The sequence below is a fragment of the Dryas octopetala genome, chromosome 1 (genome assembly GCF_963921425.1).
Source record: "Dryas octopetala chromosome 1, drDryOcto1.1, whole genome shotgun sequence".
In the NCBI taxonomy this organism is placed as follows: Eukaryota; Viridiplantae; Streptophyta; class Magnoliopsida; order Rosales; family Rosaceae; genus Dryas; species Dryas octopetala.
In genome coordinates, this window is record NC_141366.1 from 25,398,016 (window position 1) to 25,416,829 (window position 18,814).

General features: G+C 38.2%; 2 protein-coding genes across 2 annotated transcripts; one reads left to right on the plus strand and one right to left on the minus strand.

Annotated features, from left to right (window-relative positions):
- Positions 1–9,935: 9,935 nt before the first annotated feature.
- Positions 9,936–11,828, plus strand: LOC147299413 (UDP-Glycosyltransferase superfamily protein). Its single transcript, XM_086229173.1, has one exon. It carries the CDS (start codon positions 10,063–10,065, stop codon positions 11,563–11,565), a length of 1,503 nt encoding a protein of 500 aa, XP_086085299.1. The 5' UTR covers positions 9,936–10,062; the 3' UTR covers positions 11,566–11,828.
- Positions 11,829–12,305: 477 nt separating this feature from the next.
- On the minus strand, positions 12,306–18,333 carry NUDX26 (nudix hydrolase homolog 26). Its single transcript, XM_086257142.1, has 6 exons — positions 17,953–18,333; positions 17,812–17,862; positions 16,003–16,095; positions 13,903–13,997; positions 12,859–12,973; positions 12,306–12,761 (listed from the first exon to the last, which is right to left on the minus strand). The coding sequence occupies exons 1-6, from the start codon at positions 18,241–18,243 to the stop codon at positions 12,696–12,698; spliced, it is 711 nt and encodes a 236-aa protein (XP_086113268.1). The 5' UTR covers positions 18,244–18,333; the 3' UTR covers positions 12,306–12,695.
- Between the last annotated feature and the right edge of the window lie 481 nt (positions 18,334–18,814).

The following is an 18,814-nucleotide window of genomic DNA, read 5'->3' on the forward strand; positions in this document are numbered from 1 at the left end:
ATCTCTGTAAAGAATCAATTTAATCGAAAATCATTTGGTTATATAACTGTTATCAAATAAATGGAATAAATGAACGGTTTGGTCAAGAAACCACTCTTTAAATACAAATTGTCTATTTATTTCAGTTATTCGATAACAGTTATATAACCAAACGATTTCCGATTTATTTGATATTTTGCAGAGATAATCTTTAATAGGTGATCTAAAAAATGAACGGTTCTGATCATGAGCTTGCACTGTCGAACAAGTAATTTTTGGGGGGTAGGGTGTATCTGGAGGTCACCCCTAGGGGTGACCTAAGTATTGTCCTTTTGTAATCGTATTGAACTGCTTGATACAATTAAAGTACAATACAATCGAAGCAAATGGTTGGTATGGGGTAGAACATTAGAGAGTTTGTGTTTTAATTTGATTTATATAATTTTAAACGAGGCTATAATCTTTTAATGTGAGATAACACTTCATATTCTCACATGCCCCCACATGTATGGTATTACTTGAGTTAAACACGTGGACAATTCATATTGAGTGATATGAAACCTGTGTGACCACTTGCCAAACACACTGTGTAAGCCTGATTTGATACCATAAAGAAAAAGCTTTCTAGCAAAATACTCACCTGAACTTTGAATCGATTTGCATGTTACCACCTAAATTAAAAATTGAAGCAAATTGCCCCATAAATTAAAATTTGTTTACAAGTTACCTGTGAGACCCCGTATTTTTCAGATAATTATTTTAAATGTTTTGATAATTATTTTAAGGATTTTGAGAATTTATTTGGAATTTAAAAAGGTTTTGGGTTAGTTTTTAAATTTTGTGTTAAATTGGGCGTGACAAAAAGTTGACTTTTAAAACTAACGGACTTTCGTCTTTGACTTTGGGCACGTTGGAAAGGTCTTAAGTGCACGAGTTCGTAGACACGCGGCACGCGTCAATCGGATTTACAGTTTGAAAGTTACGGGCATGTGAAGTGAGTGGCACACTTGTAATTTTTATGAAAGGGGGTTTTAAAACCCAAAAATCAGTTTTCTCTCTCCTCATTTTCTCTTTCTCTCTCTCTCTCCCCACGCCTCTGTTTCTCTCTCGCCCTTCACCCTCGCCGCCCCTGTCACCGGCGCGTGGCGGCGCGTCCGGCGGCGGCTGGGCTGGGTGTTTGGCCCATGCTGCTCGCCTCTCTCCTCTCTTTCTCCCAGTGGCCTTCGTTTTTCCGGCCGATCACCCACGACGAAGAAACGACGTAGAACAGTCGAACCACTCCTCATCGGCGATCTCGTTTTCCCGGCGACGTCGCGACCTCTCACCACCTGGGTTCTCTTCCCCAGGCCACGGCGAGTCTCCTTGTGGTTACCCCATGCTCCGATGACCTCAAACGGCGGTGGATCGAAGATGGTTGTCCGATCGTCTTCTCCGGCCAGTTTCGGCCATTTCCGGCGAGAATTGGCTGTCGACCTAGGTATCGTTTTGGCTCCTCTCGACGTCTCCTTCGTGTCTGTGTACTTAGTTTGACCCATTTGTGATTCGATTTCGATGCCCCTATTTTGCAGCCGCGGCCACTGTAGCTCCGCCTTGTGTGGCGGCGACTTTGGTGGTTTTTCTCGATCGTTGTGCCTCTTCGGAAACTCCTGGAGTCTTTTCAAGGTTCGTCGTTGTTTTTGGTATGAATTTGTGTGTTGTTTGGGGTGGGGCAGCCACCGTGTGTGGTGGCGGCCGCCCGTTTCGGTCGTTCAGTGGCCCAATTGTGTTTCTGAATTGTATTTATGGATTGTCTGGTCTTAACAGGTACACGGGCTTGGGAAATCTCATTCCCGATGCCGTTATGCTGCCGGATTTGAGATCCGAGCAAAGGAGCCAAGAAGGGCGTTTCGGTCTTTTCGCGTGGTTAGACTGTGAGTGAAACTTATCGGTTTTTAATGTAGAGTATCGCTAATGAAGTGCATGCTTGTGTGTTTGTTGTTATGTGTTAGAGAAAGCTAAGTATAGGATTCAGATCATGAGAATGAATAGATGAAGATTTGAGGCTAGGAAATTAATTAGGAATTATAGAGTTAGCCCGAGAATAATTGTTGGATTAGAGAAGAAATGTTTATTGTCGAGGATTTATGAACGAGGACTAAGCAACTATTATACAGTAGATTGTGAGTATGAGTGACAAACAAGTGAGGGGGCGTGAGTAGGAATCAATTTCGGAGAAGGTTTCGGTGTAGCTCGGGGTAGACTATGAGTAGATCTTTGGTTTTTGAAATGTTTTGAACGTTTTATAATTCAACTATCTTCTTGATTTAATTGAGTATGGACAGTTTCTGGAAAAGGTTTTTGGTATTAATTTGGGGAAGTTTTATCAATGAATTTCTGTCCTTTAGAAAATGATTTTGATCGAGCAGCTTTCACAATTTGAGAATGATTTTATTTAAGCGGATTTATGGAAAGATTTACATTTCAGTTTTTATCTGGAGGAGTAGTTTTGAGATGTGGTTGATTGAGATATACAGAAGCGGTTTCAAACCGCCATATTAGTACCCCCCTTCAGCAGGTATGTATTGCTCTGCACTCGCCTAGAGATGACTCGGCGGTGTACGACCAGCACTCGCTCTGCACTTGCCTAGTTGGCAGTGTACGACCAGCATGACATTTGCTCTGCACTTGCCTAGTCGGCGGTGTACGACCAGCATTTGCTCTGCACTTGCCTAGTCGGCGGTGTATGACCAGCATCACAGCAGGTATAAGTTTGCTCTGCACTTGCCTAGAGATGACTCGGCGGTGTACGACCAGCACTCGCTCTGCACTTGCCTAGTTGGCAGTGTACGACCAGCATGACATTTGCTTTGCACTTGCCTAGTCGGCGGTGTACGACCAGCATTTGCTCTGCACTTGCCTAGTCGGCGGTGTATGACCAGCATCACAGCAGGTATAAATTTGCTCTGCACTTGCCTAGAGATGACTCGGTGGTGTATGACCAGCATATTCCCCGGGTACTAGTGTGGCGTGAGTTTCAGTTGTGGAGTATTTTGAGAAATGAATTTGCATCAGTAAATATTTTAAATGACATTTTCAGATTTGATACTTCTTTGTTTGAACAGTTTCATTGCTTTTCCAGTATATCGAGGTTTATTTGAGTTGAAAGTTTTTAGCCGAAATTATTTATATACAGTTGATAATATTGATTTTAGCTTGAGAACTGTGTTACCTTCAGAGTTTGATTTACGGTTTGAGGGGATTTAAAAAAAAAAATGGATTTGAAAGAAGAGATTTTGAAAATAGTTTTAAAGCTAGGGGATTCCAAAGAGTGAGATTATGGGGTTTTCAAAGAGCGACGTGAGTGAAATTAGATAGTCTATTTCGTTGCTTTGTGTGCTTGTGTGCATTTGTTTGCTAGGATTTGATTTGACTAGGACTGGGTAAGTTTAGGCTTGAATCTTGAGGATGGAATTGATGAATGGTTTATGCATTGAGGTTATGAGTTAGGATGTGAATGATTCGAGATTGAGGTTAATAGTTGACGTTTAGGCAATTGATTTGCCAGAATGATGATTATTATTTATTGATGGGATTTAAGATGTGAAATTGAGGAATTATGTTTATTTTGATGCTTGGATGATTTGTTGATGAATTTGTGATGTGATTGAGTAATTATGGATACTCTTGTGGATTATTTTTGAGCATGGATATTGAAGGATTATTTGAGGATTATAGTTTAAGTCATTTCACTCATACGAGCTCTAGTGAGCTTACCGAGTTGTTTATTTGAATGACCCGGTGTACCATAGATATGGTACAGTGTGGTTATTGGTGTTTTGCAGGTTAAGCAGGTTGAGGAGGCAGTGAGGAGAAGACGAGGCAGTGGGACCCATTTTAATTTGATTTAACTGATTTTATACAGTAAATTTTACATAAATGTTTTGGGCTCACACTCTTATTTACCAAATGTATTTAATTATTATGTTAAGTGCATGGCTCATTCTTTGAAAAGAGGTTTAAAGGACAAAGTTCAGTGTATTTTTGGGCCATAGGATCGGGACGTTACAAATTGGTATCAGAGCTAGACCCGGCCGGAAGTGTGTGGATTGCAAGACCCAGGGACCAAGACCCTGAGTGGGCGGCTGCGCGAGGCAGTGGCGAGCTACCAGGTGAGGAGAAGTGAGTGATCCCACACTGCCCGGGTGAGGAATGGTGATGTTACAGAAAGTTTGAGGAATCAGTTGAGAAAGTGTTCGAGAAACCAGTTTGAGAAAATCAGTTGAGAAATCAGTTTGAGAAAATCAGTTCAGAAAATGTTTGTGAAAGCTAGTTTGAGAAAGAAAATGATTTTAAAGTGATTTCAGAAATTTATTTTATTTGAGCCATGAAAATGTTCGAGAAAGTTTTGAGAAGTGTCCCCTGCACTGCCATCGCCTCTCTGCTCCTCAGCAAGTTCAGGAAAGTTGAAGTTGGAGACTTAGTAAGAGGTTTGAATTTAGATAAGTTGGAAGGTTGAGTAAGTTTAGTAGTTAGAGAACAAAGGTTCAAGAGAATTAGGGAAGTAAATCGAGTAACTAGGGTTTTCGAGGAAGTAGCTAGGTAGGGACCTAGACTGTCGGCTAAGTGACACTAGGGGTCAGCGTTTGTTTGCCAGAACTCAGTGGTTACAGTTTTGCGATCTCAAGTAGCAACGCTTCAGAAGTGGATAAGCGGCTCACACTTGAAGATGAAAGTTCTGAAGATGGAGAATTCAGAGTCATCGAGAATTGAGGCAAGCTACTCGAAAGAATCGAAGATCAAGCTGGATGCACTCGAAGATCTTGGGAAACAGATGCGAATGGAACACGACAAACTCGTTACTTGCAGTTCTCAAGTGAAGGTTTTGAATCGTCATCGTATTTTTATTCTCATTCTTGCTCACGTTATTTTAAGTTTTCTTTTAAATAAAAGAGTTTCTTTGAAGTGTGATTTGTTGTTGCTTGTGTTTGTTGTGTTGTGTGAAGTTGTTCAGCTTTTACTTTCTCTTGGGAATTTCGAGGACGAAATTTTTTTAGGGGGGGTAGATTGTGAGACCCCGTATTTTTCAGATAATTATTTTAAATGTTTTGATAATTATTTTAAGGATTTTGAGAATTTATTTGGAATTTAAAAAGGTTTTGGGTTAGTTTTTAAATTTTGTGTTAAATTGGGCGTGACAAAAAGTTGACTTTTAAAACTAACGGACTTTCGTCTTTGACTTTGGGCACGTTGGAAAGGTCTTAAGTGCACGAGTTCGTAGACACGCGGCACGCGTCAATCGGATTTACAGTTTGAAAGTTACGGGCATGTGAAGTGAGTGGCACACTTGTAATTTTTATGAAAGGGGGTTTTAAAACCCAAAAATCAGTTTTCTCTCTCCTCATTTTCTCTTTCTCTCTCTCTCTCCCCACGCCTCTGTTTCTCTCTCGCCCTTCACCCTCGCCGCCCCTATCACCGGCGCGTGGCGGCGCGTCTTGCGGCGGCTGGGCTGGGTGTTTGGCCCATGCTGCTCGCCTCTCTCCTCTCTTTCTCCCAGTGGCCTTCGTTTTTCCGGCCGATCACCCACGACGAAGAAACGACGTAGAACAGTCGAACCACTCCTCATCGGCGATCTCGTTTTCCCGGCGACGTCGCGACCTCTCACCACCTGGGTTCTCTTCCCCAAGCCACGGCGAGTCTCCTTGTGGTTACCCCATGCTCCGATGACCTCAAACGGCGGTGGATCGAAGATGGTTGTCCGATCGTCTTCTCCGGCCAGTTTCGGCCATTTCCGGCGAGAATTGGCTGTCGACCTAGGTATCGTTTTGGCTCCTCTCGACGTCTCCTTCGTGTCTGTGTACTTAGTTTGACCCATTTGTGATTCGATTTCGATGCCCCTATTTTGCAGCCGCGGCCACTGTAGCTCCGCCTTGTGTGGCGGCGACTTTGGTGGTTTTTCTCGATCGTTGTGCCTCTTCGGAAACTCCTGGAGTCTTTTCAAGGTTCGTCGTTGTTTTTGGTGTGAATTTGTGTGTTGTTTGGGGTGGGGCAGCCACCGTGTGTGGTGGCGGCCGCCCGTTTCGGTCGTTCAGTGGCCCAATTGTGTTTCTGAATTGTATTTATGGATTGTCTGGTCTTAACAGGTACACGGGCTTGGGAAATCTCATTCCCGATGCCGTTATGCTGCCGGATTTGAGATCCGAGCAAAGGAGCCAAGAAGGGCGTTTCGGTCTTTTCGCGTGGTTAGACTGTGAGTGAAACTTATCGGTTTTTAATGTAGAGTATCGCTAATGAAGTGCATGCTTGTGTGTTTGTTGTTATGTGTTAGAGAAAGCTAAGTATAGGATTCAGATCATGAGAATGAATAGATGAAGATTTGAGGCTAGGAAATTAATTAGGAATTATAGAGTTAGCCCGAGAATAATTGTTGGATTAGAGAAGAAATGTTTATTGTCGAGGATTTATGAACGAGGACTAAGCAACTATTATACAGTAGATTGTGAGTATGAGTGACAAACAAGTGAGGGGGCGTGAGTAGGAATCAATTTCGGAGAAGGTTTCGGTGTAGCTCGGGGTAGACTATGAGTAGATCTTTGGTTTTTGAAATGTTTTGAACGTTTTATAATTCAACTATCTTCTTGATTTAATTGAGTATGGACAGTTTCTGGAAAAGGTTTTTGGTATTAATTTGGGGAAGTTTTATCAATGAATTTCTGTCCTTTAGAAAATGATTTTGATCGAGCAGCTTTCACAATTTGAGAATGATTTTATTTAAGCGGATTTATGGAAAGATTTACATTTCAGTTTTTATCTGGAGGAGTAGTTTTGAGATGTGGTTGATTGAGATATACAGAAGCGGTTTCAAACCGCCATATTAGTACCCCCCTTCAGCAGGTATGTATTGCTCTGCACTCGCCTAGAGATGACTCGGCGGTGTACGACCAGCACTCGCTCTGCACTTGCCTAGTTGGCAGTGTACGACCAGCATGACATTTGCTCTGCACTTGCCTAGTCGGCGGTGTACGACCAGCATTTGCTCTGCACTTGCCTAGTCGGCGGTGTATGACCAGCATCACAGCAGGTATAAGTTTGCTCTGCACTTGCCTAGAGATGACTCGGCGGTGTACGACCAGCACTCGCTCTGCACTTGCCTAGTTGGCAGTGTACGACCAGCATGACATTTGCTTTGCACTTGCCTAGTCGGCGGTGTACGACCAGCATTTGCTCTGCACTTGCCTAGTCGGCGGTGTATGACCAGCATCACAGCAGGTATAAATTTGCTCTGCACTTGCCTAGAGATGACTCGGTGGTGTATGACCAGCAGATTCCCCGGGTATTAGTGTGGCGTGAGTTTCAGTTGTGGAGTATTTTGAGAAATGAATTTGCATCAGTAAATATTTTAAATGACATTTTCAGATTTGATACTTCTTTGTTTGAACAGTTTCATTGCTTTTCCAGTATATCGAGGTTTATTTGAGTTGAAAGTTTTTAGCCGAAATTATTTATATACAGTTGATAATATTGATTTTAGCTTGAGAACTGTGTTACCTTCAGAGTTTGATTTACGGTTTGAGGGGATTTAAAAAAAAAAATGGATTTGAAAGAAGAGATTTTGAAAATAGTTTTAAAGCTAGGGGATTCCAAAGAGTGAGATTATGGGGTTTTCAAAGAGCGACGTGAGTGAAATTAGATAGTCTATTTCGTTGCTTTGTGTGCTTGTGTGCATTTGTTTGCTAGGATTTGATTTGACTAGGACTGGGTAAGTTTAGGCTTGAATCTTGAGGATGGAATTGATGAATGGTTTATGCATTGAGGTTATGAGTTAGGATGTGAATGATTCGAGATTGAGGTTAATAGTTGACGTTTAGGCAATTGATTTGCCAGAATGATGATTATTATTTATTGATGGGATTTAAGATGTGAAATTGAGGAATTATGTTTATTTTGATGCTTGGATGATTTGTTGATGAATTTGTGATGTGATTGAGTAATTATGGATACTCTTGTGGATTATTTTTGAGCATGGATATTGAAGGATTATTTGAGGATTATAGTTTAAGTCATTTCACTCATACGAGCTCTAGTGAGCTTACCGAGTTGTTTATTTGAATGACCCGGTGTACCATGGATATGGTACAGTGTGGTTATTGGTGTTTTGCAGGTTAAGCAGGCTGAGGAGGCAGTGAGGAGAAGACGAGGCAGTGGGACCCATTTTAATTTGATTTAACTGATTTTATACAGTAAATTTTACATAAATGTTTTGGGCTCACACTCTTATTTACCAAATGTATTTAATTATTATGTTAAGTGCATGGCTCATTCTTTGAAAAGAGGTTTAAAGGACAAAGTTCAGTGTATTTTTGGGCCATAGGATCGGGACGTTACATTACCACCTTCATTAAAATCCTCATGGGTTTTTTAGTCTTTTCATAGAAAAGAACTTGGGTGGGGAAGCTTTTGCCACCTCAGCATGCTGAGTGGTAAGGCCCAACCAATTACAAGTGGCCACATTTCTATTTCTATTTTCCTATTTTTACAAACTTTGAAAATTAATTAAAAATAGCTCCGGACTCAGAAAAATACACGAAAAAATTCTTACGGACTCATCTTGAATAATACTAATTTACTATAGAGTCAAATTACCAATTTGCCCTCTGAGAGTTACCAGAAAATTTGGGAAGTTCAAATTTATTTCTAAAAATTTAAAATAAATTTCCCTCCATAAAATAAATTCTATAAAAATTATAGAATTTCCGTAAAATCTCAGAAGAATTCTAAAAAATATTTTGGAAATTACCAAAAACCTATTTTAGAGAATTCTTTCGAGACTTTTCAAAAATTCTAGAATTTTTATTGAATTTATTTTCCTCTAAGACCGAGAGGTATTTTGGGTAGCAAGTGTTCACGAAAAAGGTAGTGTTAGTTTTTAGAAGACCAATGGTGCTGGCCTTGTATTTTTTGGAGTTCGGGGGATTATTCTATGAATTTTTAAAGAGTCTAGAGTATTTTAATTTTTTAGAAATAAATTTGGACTTACTAAATTTTCTGGAAACTCTTAGAGGGCAAATTGATAATTTGACTCTATAGTAAATTAATATTAGTCAAGACAAATTCGTAAGAATTTTCTGTATATTTTTCTGAGTCCGGAACTATTTTTAATTAATTTTCAAAGTTTATAAAAATAAGAAAATATAAATAGAAAAATGGTTGTACATGTGGCCACTTGTAATTGGTTGGACCTTGCCACTCAGCATGTTGAGGTGGCAAAAGCTTTCCCACCCAAGTTCCTCTCTATGAAAAGACCAAAAAACCTATGAGGATTTGGATGGAGGTGGTAACTTGCAAACAAAATTTAATTCAGGAGGCAATTTGCTTCAATTTTTAATTTAGGTGATAATATGCAAATCGAGTCAAAGTTCAGATGGTTATCTTGCTAAAAAGCCTAAAGAAAATTGGAGCATTAAACCAAAAATCAATTGACAATGTTTGGAGAGAATAATCTTCTAATGTGAGACAACACTTCACATTATTACATAAGGTATATTTATATATATTATTTTTGCAATGTTTTGGTTGTCAATATTACATAGTGACAATTATTTATTACTGTTCACCAATGGCAATATTGTAAAACATGAAAAAAAAAGCGTCGAGTGCTCGTCATCCATTCAAGCGCTCGGCTCATTAAAAATAGACTGACCGATAATCGCATATAGCGTTGTGGACCGGTCCATAATTGCATATAGCATGTGAACTGACCTATAACCGCATATAGCATGTGAATTGGCTTATGAGGCTATTTTTGGTGTTGGGCTTTAAAAAACCCAAAAAAGAAAAAAAAAAAAAAAAAAAGCATGTGTAGACTAACAAACTAAAATAATTAAAAACTAAAATCATTTTTAAGTATTTTAATTAAAATTTAATTAAAATATAGAGGTGATTACTTGATTGATTGGATATATGAACCATACCAAAAAAAGGTCCACCGTCTGTGCCTCTGCAAACAAAGTTCTTTGTGTTCCTCCAAAAAGTTTCCAAGTTCTACTAATATCAGTAAGTGTTGTTTCTTTTTTGCCCAAGTTACACTACTTCTCTCATCCCTTTGTCATGGTTTCACACGAAAACCAACAACCCATTAACCCACAACCACAGCCACAATCCAATCCAACTCTTCCCTTGACCGTAAAATTGAGACCCTATGGATTATACTTCACATCCATTCTAATTCTCATCCTTGCAATCTCATTCAGTTTCACTAAAACGAACTTCCTCAAAACCCAACACCTAAAGTACACATTCTCATCACACCTCACCATTTTTCAAGCTCTTTTAGGCTTTCTTCAACCCAAGCAAACCCAACCACCAAATCCCATTTCCAAGCCCCCCTACTGTGTCCTATGGATGGCTCCTTTCCTTTCAGTTGGTGGGTACAGTTCAGAAAGTTGGTCATATATTTTAGCCCTTCATGAACACAGTAAAACCCGTAACTTTAGAATGGCTATTGAGCAACATGGTGATCAAGAATCCCTTGAATTCTGGGAGGGCTTGCCTAAATATATGAAGGACTTGGCAGTTGAGCTCTACCACACAGAATGTAGTATGGAGGAGACCGTAGTCATATGTCACAGTGAGCCTGGTGCATGGAACCCTCCATTGTTTGAAACACTCCCTTGCCCACCAACTGCTTACCAAAAGTTCAAGTCCGTGATTGGTCGGACCATGTTTGAAACCGATAGGGTGAATCTCGAGCATGTGATGCGCTGTAACAGAATGGATTATGTTTGGGTTCCTACTGAGTTTCATGTGTCTACATTTGTACAAAATGGGGTTGATCCATCAAAGGTTGTGAAAATTGTGCAGCCTATTGATGTGAAGTTCTTTGATCCACTCAAGTATAAGCCGTTAAAACTTGCCTCTATAGGGAAGTTGGTTATGGGGAAGACAACCCATGATTCGAAAACGAAGAAGGAATTTGTATTTATGAGCATCTTTAAGTGGGAGTTTAGGAAAGGATGGGATGTGTTATTGAAGTCTTATTTGGTAGAATTCAGTGAAGCAGATGGGGTTGTTTTGTATCTTTTAACAAATCCTTATCACTCTGATAGAGATTTTGGGAATAAGATAGTGGAGTTTGTGGAGAAATCTGGAATAGAAAAACCTGAGGGTGGTTGGGCACCAGTTTATGTTATTGACACTCACATAGCTCAGACTGATTTTCCGCGAGTATACAAGGCAGCTGATGCATTTGTTCTTCCCTCAAGAGGGGAAGGGTGGGGAAGGCCTCTTGTGGAAGCCATGGCAATGTCGTTGCCCGTGATTGCCACAAATTGGTCGGGTCCAACGGAGTATCTGACTGAGGAGAATAGCTATCCATTACCGGTGGATAGGATGAGTGAAGTAATGGACGGGCCTTTCAGAGGACATCTCTGGGCAGAACCTTCTGTTAGTAAGCTTTGCGTGCTAATGAGGCATGTGATGAGTAATGTCAAGGAAGCCAAGGTGAAAGGAAGAAAAGCAAGGGAAGACATGATGACAAGGTTCTCTCCTGAGATTGTTGCTGATATTGTGACTAAACATGTACAAAATATACTTGAGAAGGTTGATCAGTAACTGCACTCTTTTCTTTTTAGATTTCATTAACTACAGGTCTATATTTGCTTGTTTTGCTTGAACCTGGCCAGGCTAGTTATTGATAATGAAGCTCATGCTTACTGATGGCTTTGTCAAAGCCTATTGACACTAGATTAAAGTTGAGGACTGAGGACATAATTGAGTATATGGAAAGCATTATTTGGTGGAAGCCAGATAATATGAGTCTGTTTGGTTAATATGTGGGAAGATTTTGATTGTGATAGCACGATGTTTGAATTTTGAATTTTAAATTTTGAATTTTGGTAGCCATCTACTGTGCTCCAAAAGTTTAAGCTGTCAGGGAATAGACCATAATATATTAAAACTTTTCACTTGTAAATTATTTGACTGTTTCCTTTGCTTATGATCATCTCCATATATTAAAAGTCTCAACTGAAGTTTGAAAGGTCTCTTACTGTTGGCTTCAGACCTTTATAATCAGTCTTCCAACTATTTCAGTTGGCATCTGAGTCCACTCAGCAATTAAGGCATACATGGTTGCCATCGGTTTCACTCAGGAATTTGAAAATTAGGTCTTCAAATTAGATACAAGTTCATAAAAGTGGAGTTTATAAGATGAGAATTATTGGTGCTTCTGAAATTTTAACCTCTGAGCATGATTAAGGGCTATATATAACTGCAGTGCAAGCATTTTGGAGTGCAAAACTACAGTGACAATACCTCCAAAGGAGTGTAAGTAGCTTCTGAAGGTGTAGATAGACTCCCCAAATTACATATAGATATATTACCTAAAGGTAAAAGCCAAAGTGAACTTACCTCGTTTCCAAAATTTGTTAAAACTTCAGATAACAATTTCTTTATTGACATGAAGAGAATGAGATAGGTCATGCATGTCCAGCAAAAGCTCAATAATATGATTTTTTTTCCTTTTCTTTTCCTGGCCATGCACTAACATGAACAATTAAAGACATACTTGAGAAAAACATTGCTCAAATCATTCAATCAGGAGCGGTGGAAACTATTCTGTCAACGGCAAATAGACTTTCGCAAGAGTAAAGATGTATGATATATGGGTTCACGGAATGGAAGAAAAAACTGGACATGATATCCAGTAGGAATAACTCTTATAGCCATAGCTCAACCCAAGGCTATTGAAGATAGGGTGCGAAAACTGCAAGAACTTCCTTGTAAACAGGCTTCTTAAAATCCACAGCCTACATGAAAAAGAAGAAAGAATGCATGTTAAATAATAAGAGTAGGTAATTAATTTCAGCCATTAACACAATATGTATGATGGTACGGTTAACGCACTTGGTCAATTATTTGTTCTGGTGATATCCATGACCAGTCCCCAAACTCTGGTTTTTCACTCCCATCACCTAAAAGATTGATTTCTTCATCCTTTCCAGTGAACCGAAGAAGAAACCTGTGAAATTCCGCATACAAGTAATTTTGTAAATAAAACCATATGAATGTGAGCACGGCATCCCAAAAATTCAACAATTTATTCTTTTACCTAACAGTGCAAAAGCAAAAGCAAAAGTAAAAATTTTGATAACAGTTCAAGCACTAATTTTGAGCACAATTCCACGTACAAATGCATGCTTGCGTATATTGATAGCATGCTTAAATGATTAAACTTGTATTGATAAAGAAGATGATTGATGCTTGAGGTTATAAACTCGCATATAACTTGTCCTCAGTGTTGATTTTAAGCCCTTGAGATCTTTGTTCTTTGATGTAAATTAGACCTAGAACTAGAGATGACTTCCGACAATTGAAAACAGAAAACCAATCACACGCAGCACACACAAACACAAGAGATTTATACTGGTTCGGCAATAAACTTGTGCCTATGTCCAGTTATGATATCTCCCGAGAGATTCACTGCACTATGGAATAAAGTCAGAGATTACAAGGACTTTTTGGAACCCTAGAACCTAATTCCCCTTTTGCAGAATACCCTGAAAAACTCTCAATCACTCGGCTCTCTCTTTGCTGGTGCTTGTGTCGAAGACATTAAAACAACCTAGGGCTGCCGCAACCTATTTATAACTCATAGGTTGCAGCTAACACTTATGTTTCAGCTGGGATTCCTAATCATAGTAGAACTAGGTAATTGGCCTAATTAGCTAATTCTAATTCTTTGTACAATTAGGAAATACTCAGAACTCCTTCCTTAACTAGGAAGACCTTGTGCAAGACCTCTCAGCATTCCTAAAATCTGTACCCTACTAGGAATAACCCAAACTGCTACTTTCCAGACTTTTGATGAGCCAACCACAACACTCAGATCATGAGTTAAAAAGAATTTCGGTCATGCAACATGCAATGCAGCGTGATGCTGACACTAACCACTTCTGTGCTTGGCCCTTCCAGTCTGATCCCCACTGTTGCTGAAGTTTCACCCTGACTTCTGGTGGGAAATCATAGGTTAACCAATAAGGTACCTGGACATAAAATCCCATAAAAAAAAATAATAATAATAAAAAAATTAGTTAGTATGTGAGGGAAAATAATCATGTCTAAACCTTTTCTTGCATAAGCAGAAGTATACCAAAAAGCATGGGTAATAGACAGTTATAGAACCTTCATACATGGCAAATAGTAGACAATAACTTATTATCTGTTAATCATGTAAGCAAAGCATAAAACACATGTGATAGGGAAAAGGAAAGAACCACTAAGCACTAACATGCCACAATCATTCTCTTGATTATTTTTAACGATATAGTTGATTAAAGAAATACCAAAGGGCATTACTGAAGTACAGAAGTACAAGCTACATATAAGAGTCCAAAAGTAAAACAGAAAAAAAAAATGAACGAGGTTGAAGGACTCCTGCTAGATCACAAAATTGTACCAATTATTTTGCCCATACCACAATTGGAGTGCATTAGTTAGGAGAGAATATTCATAAAGTATAGGATTGGCATTGAAATTGCCAATAAGCAATTTATTGGAGGTGAGCAAGTAGTTCGAAAGGAATACTAGAATAGATCGTGAAATCTACAACCTTGATTTTCTCACTCCAAAATCTCTCCATCTTTCTCTTTCAGGCCTACTCTCCATACGACTGCAATGTGGGTGGACTGATCTAGATTAGGGTTTCATGCCAAGTTCAACCCAAACTCTTAGAATGTCATTCCAAATAGTGCAAAACCAGAATTACTACAATCACTTTAATAAAAGGTGGGTTAACTAGCAAATGAAACATGGAACATGATGCACACCTCCATAGAAAGAAGAGCATCAGATGAGGGAAATCTGTAACTAACAAGGATGCTCTGGGTTCTTGATCAGACTATGATGCTCTGGGCTCTTGACCCGACTAGGATGTTTTGAGTTGTTGACAATAACAGATAGTTGGGTGAGATAATTAACTTACACCTTACTCACCCGCAGCATAAGCATCTGAAGTCAAGTATTAGCTCGAGCCTAGCCCAAGCTAAGCATCCCAGGCCCATGGTCATAATTTATTACATGCCAATGATAATTAAATAAACAGTAATGCTACACTTACCATATTTTTATACCACAATTTCATACCATCTTACATGGCATTCATACATTGGACACTAAAAATTAAAAAATAAAATCTAAAAAAGAAAAAGGAAATACTCTTCCACTATAGTAATGACACATCATGTGGGATACAAATGTGGAAAAAAAAATGTGGGACAACTAGCATTATTGTTAAATAAAAAGTGAGCCACTATATCTATCAGAACCAATAATTTAACATATTAAAATCTTTAGAAAAAGAACTAAAGATAAATTTGAAAGTTAAATACTTGCATAGATTAAAATTTTCACCTGCGATCTTAAGATTATACATGTATTTTAACTTTTTATTCATTATCAATGAAGAGCAACCACATGATTAGCTCCATTTGCTTGTCAGAGACTTGAAGTATAATGAGTGGTTGAGACTTGGAGCATTTTACAAAAGAGCTAAGATTTGTACAATGGAATAGGCCTGGTATAAATAATGAGTACTTATGTGATCTTTGGCAAGATACCAGAGAAGTTTTTAAGGGCTTTGGTCCCACAACTTTTCTTTTGAGTTTCAACTTCAATGATTTTGATTTTGATTTTTTCCAAATCTGCTGATTATAGTTCAACTTCCACTTAATATTATTATTTGCATCTCTGAACTATAAATGTAGTTGCGTTATCCAACACCAACATGGTAATAAGCAGATCTAAGCTCTTTTTGGTACACTACTCAGTTCAAATATTCTAATGTTACTTGATTGGTGTCTGATAACCAAAAGAAAATGACCAACAAAATTCCAACAAAGACAAATAACTCTATTAGCATATCTTTTTGAATTCTCAGTCTTTCTTCAACCAAATGCGGACTCAAAATTTTATCAAACATTTTTAAAATGTCTTAAAAACAATGAAAACAGGAATGGAGATACATGTGTTACAACAGTCAAAAAGTCCTACCTCCGCAATAATTTCTGCTGAACTAACTCCTGTCTCTTCTCTTAATTCCCGGATGGCTGCACTTCTTGGGTCTTCACCCTCATCAATACCACCCTTTCCAACACAAAATTATAAAATACTATTTCAGTGAAAAGAAAGTAAAAAAATCTCATAAATGAGGAAATAAAGTTGTGTAGGATCTTAAAATCATGTACTGACAGCAGCTAGTACCTACACGTCAACATAAATTACCCTATGGATTACCATAAACACTGACATGTTTGTGAAACAAACTCTATAGCTTTCATTCGTTTACATATTCAGGAATTGAGCAACCCAATATTTATGAATTCTAGTCATGCACTAGCCAGAAAAGGGCAATTCAAGATTAGAGCTGAAGATGGCATACTAACCTAACAAGGATCCTAATTGGCACCACATAAGATATTGTGGATTATATTCAACTATGAGAACAAGTTTCGTAATGGTCGTACATTAGATACGTTGTTGGCTTACACATAGAACTGAATATTTTTACTAGTTTGTGTATCCAATAGGTTTTCAGAACTCAACAATGTTCATTTGAACCTGTAAGTGGTATCCAATCCCCACATACTAATATCAGGAGAGACCACTGCATTTTCCACTTCATCTCCAAATGAAATGAGATGGCAGATCATAGCTACAAGTCAAAAATAGAAATCCCAAAAGAGATACCTAAATAGTACTGGTTAAAAAATTGTTGTTTTGGTAATTCTGGATCTTCTTCCAAACAGAAGATCCTTCCTTTCCAACTTATTTATACAATTTTCTGTTGTTTTTTTTTTTCTGATATAATAAGTTCTTTAATCTGATTCAAGGGGGTGCCATTAATTGTCATTCAAATGATCTTCCTTTGTACCATATACTGACACGCAGGAAATCACAAATGGGTCCGTAATAAAATTTTTGTAATCAAATCCAATGTACCAACTACATGTTTAAAATAAACTTAAATTATATGTGTGTATTATAGTGATAGCAGAAAAAGAAGCTTAAGCATAATTTATCATGTGACCCACATTGAATCCAACCATGACTATATGAAACTTAAATTTTAGCTCTAAAATTACCAGTGGAAGCCACCATCAGCAACCATCTAAATTAAGATAAGGCATGTACTTTAAGTGATCAATTTCTTGCACTATGGTAAATATGCAAAGTTTGTATTTTAAAAGAAAAATAACAAAGGGAAGTTTGAAATAAATACTGATTCTTCAATTTGAAATCTACCAAAACAAAAATTCAAGAACAAAGAAATGAATTTTGACTATGTGGAGGAATGTACCGAGTAACAAAAGAAACAATAGTTTTGAATTGTTTCCAGAGTTACATAATTTCTGAACTGAAAACTGGAGACAAATTCTGAAATCATATCTGTTTCAAACTGTTTTCTGATAATTTTTCTGAAAATCCTTTTCGAAAACTCTGTTGGCTGCACGGTGTCACACTATTTTTAGTTTTCGTGATTTTAATGCCATAAAACTGTTTGAATGAAGGAATCAAAGAGGCCCTTAGAGATATGTCAATATTTTCTGCAAATATAATGGTTAAATGTCCACCAAGATCAACAAGGAGGAGCAAACTTGCACAATTGCAGCCTGTACCTACAAAGATAGTAAATTCAAGGAAATGTATATATGCGTCAAATATGAATAGAAAACTTGCTTCTCTATTTATTTCATTTCATTTTCCCAGAAACCAAATAGTAGCATTTGGTAGTAAAACCAATCAAATTACCCAAAAAAAAAAAAAAACCCAGACATTGGATTCGATTTGCTATTAACTTACCTGCGGCATTTGCCAGGCATTGGGAATATCTAACCTTGAAGCAGCAAAAATCTGCGTAGAAAATATAGATATACAATCAAGTTCAGCCCATGTCACACAAGCATTGACACATACATACACACAAAAGGAGATAGACATGACCTTCTTAGAATCATTGATGAGACAGATACCGACATTCCTTCTGTAACCTTGGGGAGGGGCTTCCATTGATGGTGATGATGATGTTGGGGTAGAAGAATGGGAGGAGGGGGTACAGAGGAATCGAGTATGAATAATGGGTTTTGGAAGGAGGAGTGGCAGGTGCGAAAATTGAGGTAGTTTAGGAGGGCAAATTGGGAAGGATGGAAGTAGAGGAGGAGGAGGCCTGATGAGAATCGATAAAGGAGGAAGATGAAGCGGGCAATTAAGCAACGCGAATCGGCATATATCCATTCAAGTCAATATATTCCCTAATGGGACAGGCATTTCTAACGACGGTGCCTTTCGTTTTAACTGGTGGCCAATCCTCACATGTTAAGGCCCCGTTTGGTTCATGGTTTTGCGGAATGAGCTCTTTGAAAATGTTATTTCCGTGCTCATTCCAAAAAGATGACAATGAATTGGAAATGTTGACAGCCCACCCACGGAAGCTTATTTTAAGCTAAAGATAAAAATATCGAAAATTTCTTAAACATCGGTGCTTAAATTTATGATATATCAATTTCGGTAAACATGAGTGTAAAGAAAGTTGAGTTAAATGTTGTCTTTTTGTTGGTTTATTGTTAATTTATTAGTGTTAGTTGATGAGTTTTGATATAATTAGGGCTGGATTTGGTTTGATATCATCTTGTTTCTTTTTCTCTTCTCTAATTTTGAAAATTTTTATACAATTCTGTCGATATATACTGATATTTTGTCGATATATACCGATCTTCTGTCGACATATACCGATATCGGAGAAATATCGGTTACCACCCATTTAAATATTGGTGGATGAAATTACGGATATCTCGGCGAATATATC